At 43.8% G+C, this 9,162-nt stretch overlaps 1 protein-coding gene across 1 annotated transcript; it reads right to left on the bottom strand.

The window, feature by feature from the left end:
• Positions 1-693: 693 nt before the first annotated feature.
• Positions 694-7,982, bottom strand: GPR161 (G protein-coupled receptor 161). The gene is made up of 5 exons (XM_009874975.1): positions 7,543-7,982; positions 6,288-7,012; positions 4,712-4,816; positions 2,887-3,006; positions 694-941 (listed from the first exon to the last, which is right to left on the bottom strand). The coding sequence occupies exons 1-5, from the start codon at positions 7,980-7,982 to the stop codon at positions 694-696; spliced, it is 1,638 nt and encodes a 545-aa protein (XP_009873277.1).
• Between the last annotated feature and the right edge of the window lie 1,180 nt (positions 7,983-9,162).

The following is a 9,162-nucleotide window of genomic DNA, read 5'->3' as shown; positions in this document are numbered from 1 at the left end:
CTATCTCTGAGGTATTTCCAGCACAGGTCTGCTCCCACCACTACATCTAGAGAAGCTGATGCCTCATAACAAAGAACCAATGCAGGACTCAGTTTCAGATCTAGCATTCTGATGGCTGAACAGCAAAAAACATCCACTAGCAAGGGTAAATAGGACCATAAACTGCATGAGCTCTCTGAAAAGTTCAGGCTTTGCCCATAGTGAAGTCCACGCTCCTCATCTGGGGAGCCTGTGACAGTAAGGCTGTATTGTAGTATCCAAGGCACAAGCTCCTATCAGAGCACAGCAGCTATCAAGTATAAACCGATTATTCTGGTGGCCACAAAAGGATCAATGCAACAATGAATTAGACACTGCACATACTTTTCCTTTTTCATTCTTGGATCAGCTTTGGCCAATAACAGACCCAAGATTCAACAGACCAGTGATGCTGTCAATGAAACCACACCCTACATTCCTATGCACTGCATGATAGACTTAAGACATGGCACAAAAGAGTCAATAGCACCCCTAAACAGTAAACAAATACTGCTGTAAAATGCTTATGTAAGGACCAGAATCAAGCTGGATTTCAAGTGTTGAAAAAACACTGAAAATATTCCGACATGGTATCCTGGCTCTATTGAAACAGTTAACAGCTGTAGTAGGTCCCACTTAGTGGTTTCCTTCTCTTTCCTCACTCCAGTGCTCCCGTCAAATACTCCCTTCATCGATGCTCTGCAGCTGAAGCCTCTGACTAGCATGGGGCCTGATGCCACGCCGTGTGTTCATGCTGCTTCCTGGCAGAGTTCGCATGGGGAACAGAGCTCCTGGTAAAGCATCCTCCCCAAACAAGCTGATTTTCACATCAGCTTCAATAGCTTTTGCTAAACTGGATGCATAACTGTCCAGAGATTTATGGACTTCAGCTTTTACATGAAGAACAGAATTCTTCGCAGCTTCTGAGAAGAAAGAAAAAAAAAAAAGCAACATATCAGAAAATTAAGTTGATGAGCATAGCTGGATAAACCCATGAAGACTAATATTGATCCTTTTACAAAGGTATGATCATGCCCTCTGCATAATAACTATGCTACAGAGGGCATTTACCAATGATACCCAGGGTTCCTAAACCATACCATAAACACAAAGCTTCCGAGTGATCTTAACAGGTCAGGCAGAGCAAGATACTTCCCATTCAAATGAAAAAACAAAATCTGACGAAGCCAAGTGCTTATATGCAAACGTTTAATTTTTAATTAAGTGTACGTTGAATGATCTTCTGAGCCTGAACCTGTGCACACAGGACTTTATTGGTCTGAATTTGTACCCAGCTGAAGTCACCAGCCTGATTTCCGCTTTCTATCTGGAATCCAGGATTAGGGACAATGGGAATTATCTGGCATGAGGCAAGAATTCATCCAGGAGTAGAACCCTCAATTTGTACTTCCTTTGCTGTAAGCGCAACTCACAGCCTCAGAGGGATTCTCAGTGCGTTTGGACTAAGATCTTGAGCTATTTTACATTATGTTTTAGGCCTAAACACTACATATTGCGCTTATGGATTAACAGACCCCAAATTCCAAGGGCTTCTTCCAAGTGGTGATTCAAATCAGTGGTCTGCCGTCCTTTAGGCTTAAATTTGTTCCAGCTGCATTAAGGTACCCACTGCCACTTCCAGTGGGGAAGCTGTAGAGCTCTCCATGCCAGGAGAGGCTGAAGACTCCAGTTGCATACGGTAGACTACTTCCTCTTATTACCTCAGATACACCTGCTCCTCAGTGTTGATGTAGTTGCTTATGTAGCACCTACAGACCTCTCTACCCACCAACATGCTGAGCAACACAGGTGTTAGTCCGAAATTTAATTCTTCAGTCAAGCTGCTGAAATAATTTAAAGTCTCAGAGATCCTGAGACCAGAAAGAATTGCTAAACCGGTGGGGAACGTTTGCAGTAAGACCCCCCTCTCTCACTGAACTGCACAAAAAATTAGATGCCCACCCCAAAGTAATCACTCAGATAATGGGAAATGCACGGTGATGTATTTGCTCAAGGAAATAATCAGCTCATTCTGAGAAAAGGACAAAAAGTGAATTTTGCCAAAGTGTTTGAAGACAAAGTTCCAGAGAAAGAGTCTTCTCATTTCAGAATCATAAAAATCAGTCTGGTTTTACTACTACTTGATTCTTAAATGCATTCTGGTCATTTTTGTGCTGTCCACAATTATTTATTGTCTAGTAAATTCAGTTGCTATTATCAAGTCTTCTACTCCATATTAGCATAACTATCAGTTTAAACCTCACCATGTTTTATAGAGGATCACAACAACACTTTGCTAGCATCGAATCAAAAGGTGAGCTGACTGGAAAAAAAAAAGTGCTTGTGGTCCACCTATTTTCACCCATATCTGCTGAGAAACATACTCAGTTAAGTAAAAGTTAAATAAAAAAGTGAAACAGAATGAAATTATATTCAGACCACTAAAGTCCATAAATAGAAGAATTTCAAGTCTAGGAATGAGAAAGTTTAGAGGAGGCAGCAAATGTGAAAAAAACCTGGGGTAATGGAATCAAAAGTACAAAGGCAGAAAAATGTATTCCTTGACAAACATAAAGCAGACCGTAACAACCACCTTAGGAGTGGGGTTGCAGAGAGAATACTGCTGCGTAACACAAACCATGTGTATGAGGGGAATCCTGGCTTTTAACTCTTGTCCTTGTCTGCTGCTACTTTTGAACTGGAAGAAAAATCTGGTCTTACTTTCTCATGTACCTGCATGAGTGGTCAGGTCTGTCAAGGTGAACAGCAGTCAGATATGTTTTAAGGCAACTTGGAAGGTCCTGGGAGGCTTCCTGAGCAGACAATACAGTTGGTTCTGAGCATTTCCATATTTACCCCTGAACCTACCTTTGATTTGCTCTACTTCATCTTCAAACGTCACTGAACTCCTCCTTCGAGGAGGACAGACGCAGGGTGGGGCAAGGGGGCCATCTGAGCTATAATCTTCAAGAAGCATTGCATCTGTTCCTGAAACAAAGCAAGAGTTCTCAAGCAAAACAAAGCAACACTGGGACACAATATTTAAGCGGTGGCACAAACTTCCCAGTCTATAGGGGTTCCTTCAAAAGATGTCTAAACCCAGCTGGTGTGAGTAAATTTCAGTTCGAATTAAACACTGCACAGAAAAAGAACGAGGTCAGAGTTTTCACTGAAAGGATTTGGAAATCTTTTCTCATTAGCCATCTAAAACCTCAAGCAGCTCCAAAATACTCAGCTGCACAGCTTATAATGTCAATAGGACAGCAGGCAAAGGTGAAACCTTACCTTCAGTAAATAAAGGGTAAGGTTGCAGGCAACTTCCCTAATTTCCTGATGGGGACAAAAGGCTAGTAATGATACCTGAGACGCAGACGACCATAGCTGCCAAATGTTATGCTTGTAATTAGATCTGGATGGAAATGTGAACCAGAGAACTTTTCTGTTCAATTTAATTTGTCTCTGATAACCTATTTGGACTTTCTTGAAGTGTATTTTGATAGGGAAAAATCCTGTGCTGGTTGATAATGACTTTTGTCTGATAAGTCTTTAATTGAGTTTAGGAGTCTTTTTTTTTTTGTTATTTCACCTCCCTGCAATTGCTTTGCACCTTTCCAATATAAGATAAGGTTTACAAGCACAAGGAAATTCATCTTGGCATTGCTGCAATGCTTTCAACATAAAGGGAAAGACGGCAGCCTAGAATTCCCTTGCAATTTTGGCCTTTTGGCTCTGTAAGGGAGAAGCGGAACAAGCATTTCAAGCAGATGCAGGGACAGTGCTGAATGAACAATCCCTGGGGAAGGGGAAGCTGCTGTTGGAAGACAGCTTGCACACACTTAACGTGTGACACTTTACTCTCAGTCCATTTACTCCTGTGATGTGACAACAGGCTGAGGTTTAGTAACTCCTCCAGATGGTGGCTTCACATCCCTCTTCACCCACGTGATTGCATTTGATCCGCAAATTTATTCTTTTTGCAACAAGGAGGTGTTCCAGCACCCATTTTGATGAAAGGCATCACTGGGGAGGTACAACGCACTGCTCCATAGGTCTTGGTCTTTGCTTACAATTCATTGTAAGCTGCCTCTAGAGCAGAAATACTCTTTAAAATAAGTGTGGTGTGGTTAAGCAGTGGTAGCTGAATTAACTGCCAGAAAAATCTACCTACAGTTCTGGATAGAAAATTACTGGTGGAACTCTTTTTCCCTTTTCCAAACCATCCTCAGCTGAGAGATCTTTAGTAGTAATGAAATCATAAGCCAAAACCATCCTAAGCATTTATCTTTACTCTGCAGGATGAACATGACAAGGTCTCTCACAAAGTAGGAAACAGAGACACACACTCTCCACAGCACTTTGTTGCTCTGTTCCTTGGGGATACCAGGAAAGTCCTTGAAGAATGATAAAAAACAAAGGAGAAGGGCACAAAAGCAGCAGGTCCTGTTTCCAGGGCATTTTTAAGAGAAGGTCATCATTCCTTAGAGTAAACAGTATTTTGCAAGTAATTACAACGAGTGCAAGGGAGGCAAAAAGCAACTGCAGCGGTTTTGTTGTAACAGCTGGAACAGATGCTTTATGCCATTCATCCACCAAGAGACATCCACGTGTGTAAACGCAGGCTAGCTCAGAGAGCTCTGCCAAGTATAAGTGCGATCTTCTGCCCAGGAAAAGAGAGCAAGAGACTTTTAGTTACCTGAATCCTGTGAGCAGCTGAAACCTGTGTCCCCTGTGCTGCTGCTGTTTCCTAATGGCCGCCCACCTGCCATGAGGGCAGTGAGATGAGGAGACAGTCCCAAATCTGCAGGAGAGTTTTGTGCTTGTTACACAACGAATGTTTAAGGGGTCTGCCATAGTAAGAACTTCCTCCCAGAATACCCACTCTACTGCCTTATTTATTATCCTACGTACAAAACCTACCTTGCTGACCCGGACTGCGCAGCATCTTGATTTCCCACCTTGGGTATCCAGTCAGCAGCTTGCAGGTACCCTTGGAGTCTTTCCACAGGGCAAGTCTACATTCTACCCCCACCATCTCCCTCCCACTCTTTTATCAGCCAGACAGGCTGAACAGGAAGCACCCGCCCTCAGAGAGATGGGGATATTTGCCAGACACCTTCTAGATAACCTGGCAGCCACCGGCAGCTGTGACAGGCCACTGGTGTGGCAGGAAGCTCATGAGATGCCTCTCTGCTTTCCAATCCCCGAAACAAACAGAGAGGAGATTCTAGGATTCTTAGGAAGGTGCTGTCTTTGGACCCCGCTTCAAGAGATTTTGTTGTGGGTTTGATCAGGGTCTTTTTTCCACCCCCCCATCAGCCTCCAGTTAATACACCTGATAAATCTGAATCACCTGGAAGAGAAACTTCCTGCTTTTTACCCTCCCACCCAAGTTCTCAACGTCTCTTCATCCACAGCATCTCCTGGGTACAGATTTGCCAAAGGGAGAAGTGTCAAGAGAGCTCCTGCAGCTTGTCATGCAGCTGCACCTGCAGAACTCGTTTCATTTAGATGGGAGTCTCTGCCAGTAATCCCAGGCTCCAGAAAAGATAACGGATACCTTGCTGCTCTCCCTTTCCTTTTGCATTTTGGGTCTTCCTTCCCCATCAAACAACTTCAGTTTCTGCTTCTGTATGAAATGTCCCAAAAGACCCCATGAATATGTCATATTTTTTGAAGCTTCCAAACGGAATCAAGGAAATGAGTGAAAATCAGAATTTCATTGCATTGAGAAACAAACTCAGAGCAAATGAAGCTCTCAGCCTGCAACTTGTGGAGACACCAAACAGTTTTACTCTTTTACAGAGTTTTATTTTACGGTCTTTTCTTCACAACCATTAAGCCTAAAAACTGAATTTACAGAAGTAGTAACACCAGTGTAACTTTAGTGAATCTCAAAAAATTGTAGCATAAAGCCAGGAATCAAAGAACAAACGCTGCAAGATTCACTGCTGGTAGTCCTCAAATCTGGATAACACAAAAGGTAGGTAGATGAAAGGAAACGCTTGAAAGAGAAGAAAATTTTTTACTGACCTTGTCACTACGTGTTCTCTGGCAGAGAAAATTTAACTAGAGTAAGAGTTTAATTCCCCCCCCCAAAAAAAATAATCCACTTTCAAGTGTCTATGATAACCTGAACAAAACACTGCTGAAACCTCCAGAAACATCACACTCAGTTTAGAGAGCCTTGACACATGCCAGGCACACATAGACATTAAGCCTTGCTCTTACTGAAGTTACGGAAGATTGGTTTTTGCAGCCACGCATCTTACCTGTGATCCTATTGGAAATGCTGAATAACCTCGATGTCCTATGCCGCTGAACGAAGGACTCGCGATAATACCGATCCCCAAAGCACATGCCTAGTAGCTCCTTGCGCACCGTCTTGTTCCACAATCCATAAATTAGCGGATGGCAAATGGCACTGGAAAATGACAGCCAGGTAGCTAATGTCTCCAAGGCAGGGGAAATACTGTTTTTTCCCCAAAGTGCCTCTGATGTAATCACTACCATGTAAGGCCCCCACGTAATCACGAAAGCACCGATGACAACCAAGATGGTTATGAAAGCTTTGCATTGGTTGGCTGAGTAGACAACCCCTTGGAAAGCGTTCCTTCGGCTGCCAGAAGAGGATGTGGAGGTGCTAGAGTTCTTCCTCCCATTCCTCTGGGAGTCCTCCTCCACAATGACGACGCTACCACAGTGGATTTTGCGGGCCTTAATCCTCGCCACGCGGAATATGAAGCCGTAGCAGATCATCATGACCATGAACGGCAGCAGCGCGCACCAGATCTGCCAGAAGGCAGTGTAGCCAGCCTCTTTATGCCAGGCCGCCACGCACATCCACTTGAATTGGTCAAACTCCAAAGATGACCAGCCAAAAAGGGGAGGGAGGCAGCCAATAAGGGAATGTAGCCACACGTACACAAGAGCTACCACTGCTCTGTTGCCCGTTATCTTCATTGGGTAAACCATGGGGTACAGAACAGCGTAGTACCTGGTGGACAAGAAGATAAAGAGTTAATAGGAGCACAGAAAACGTACAATAAAAGAAAGAACGTATTTTAATGATGTGGATATCTAGTTCTCTCCAAACCTTCAACGGGCTCAGGGACTCTGTTTATAACAATAATTACATGTACAAACACATATCATTGCAAGTAAAATTGTAAAACTTGGCTGAAGTCTCATACACAGCTATTAAACCTATTCCTACATGTGAGAGCATGCTTTGGGTATGATCTGGAATTTTAAGTCATTATTTCTTGTTTCTCAGGTAGTATGTTATTATATCGTCAACAGCTTTAAAAAAACCAAACTAGATGCACGTCCACGTTTTGCATTATTGATGACACCACTTTCTTCTGCTCTGTATCAAAATCTCAGAAGGGGCTGAAGGAAAAATGATGCCACAATACTGCATAGCATTATCCGCTGCAGTGCTTCTCAGCCCTATGAACAGCCACAGAGTCGCCCTATGGAATGACTACACAATTCATTACAATTCGTTAGAAAAGAGCTGCTTACCGGTCTATTGCTATGAGTCCAAGAGTAAGCATGCTGGCCGAGCTGATCAGCATGTAGAGCAGGGCTGAGAAATTGCACCAAACAACTCCAAAGATCCATTCCCGCCTGATGGAGCTGGTGACAACAAAAGGTAGCACCAGTACAGAGAGTAGAAAGTTGGAGAGGGTCAGACTGAACACAAACTTGTTGCTCAATGTGAGGAGATAAGACTTCCGATAGAGGGTGACAACAATCACCAGGTTGCCCAAACAGATGAAAATAGCAATGACGATGATAGCAATGGACTCGGTGACTCTGACAGCCCCGTCTTCCTGCGTGGTGAGGTTCCTCAGGCCCTTCGCATTGCTGAGGGAGGAATTGCTGCTCATGGTCAGAGCACGCGGAGCTGGAGCAGCCAAGACATGCTGAGCTGCTAGAAGCAGAACAAGGCTCAGAAACATTCAGGCAAGATTTCTTCAAACTCTGTTCAAAGACTGGAGGCCCTTTTGCCTGCGTTAATTAAAATTTACCTGTAGGATGCAGGAAACCATCTTAGATGGGAAAGCAAAGGGGCAGGAAATTGCCTATGGGTACACGAAAGAGGTCACTGACAGCGCCAAGCCTAGAACAGGGATGAAACTGAAAGGCAAAAAGAGGTGGAGAAGGGGAAAACAAGGAAGAAAATTAGCACATTTTACTTTAAAATTTTCTAAGGATCTTACTTGCTTCTAAGCCACACTTACCAGTTGTGCATCTCAGTCCTTTCATCTAGGCTGCAAAGAAAGAACAAGAACGTCACTGTCACTCTTTGTTTCTCCAGCTTCATAAAAAGTCACTTTTTTAAAAAAAATTTGCCTGTTTATCCTGGTTGTTACCTCATATTCTGCCTATGCAGCATTTGCTGGTGGTCTGTGGATGCCTCACTACTCATAGCCTCCTGATTCTTTAACAGCTGCTAAGTAACATTCAAAGACTCAGGAATCATTGCACGTACTCTCCTAACATTGCTTCTCCATGTTCATAATCACCTTTAGAGCTAGAGTAGTGATTTTATTTTACTGCCAGTACCCCCAAAAGATTGGGGGAACTGGCTTTCGCTACATAAGATTCAGAAGACACTTCCTTGCATTAAGCCACAGTCCGCCCTACAGAAACTTTTCAGAACCTTTAACCCGTGACTCCTCAGTGTTAGCAACCATCCTACTGACTCACAACCTCATTTTGTGAAACCTCAGCATTTCTCCCAACTCCTTAGCAGCCTTTTCCCCTGCTGCTCTCTCCAACAGGCACTCCTACGTCATTCCACCCATCGGCAGGTCAGCACGCTGACACAGAAACACTCCCTGAAACCGAAAATATGTGAACTACAAGATTCCATCAATCGATATAAAGTTGATAGTATAATTTCTTGAAAATCAGGGACTCCGGGAGAAGTATCTCAGCTAACTCTGGGGCCGTGCCCACCCATCGGGCCAGGACTACTCACACAAACGCTTCCGCCTGCGCGGCTGCCGTGGCCCTCGGCAGCGATGTCGGCCTGGAGCGACGTCTTTTTCCCATTTTTATCCGTGCTTTCCTAGGAGCGTAATTAAAGTCGTTACCGGGCCACGCTTTGTTAACCATAACCTGGCTCTCCTCATC

Source organism: Apaloderma vittatum, unplaced genomic scaffold, assembly GCF_000703405.1.
Source record: "Apaloderma vittatum isolate BGI_N311 unplaced genomic scaffold, ASM70340v1 Scaffold45918, whole genome shotgun sequence".
Lineage (NCBI taxonomy): Eukaryota > Metazoa > Chordata > Aves > Trogoniformes > Trogonidae > Apaloderma > Apaloderma vittatum.
The sequence above is the reverse complement of the archived record's forward strand: the minus strand, read 5'-3'. Positions and strand labels throughout refer to the sequence as shown.

Coding starts and splice junctions, on each gene's coding strand:
- GPR161 (XM_009874975.1), bottom strand. CDS start 7,982: ATGTTTCTGAGCCTTGTTCTGCTTCTAGCAGCTCAGCATGTCTTGGCT. Junction 7,013..7,542: donor GGACTCATAGCAATAGACCG/GTAAGCAGCTCT, acceptor CTTGTCCACCAG/GTACTACGCTGTTCTGTACC. Junction 4,817..6,287: donor CATTTCCAATAGGATCACAG/GTAAGATGCGTG, acceptor ACTCTCCTGCAG/ATTTGGGACTGTCTCCTCAT.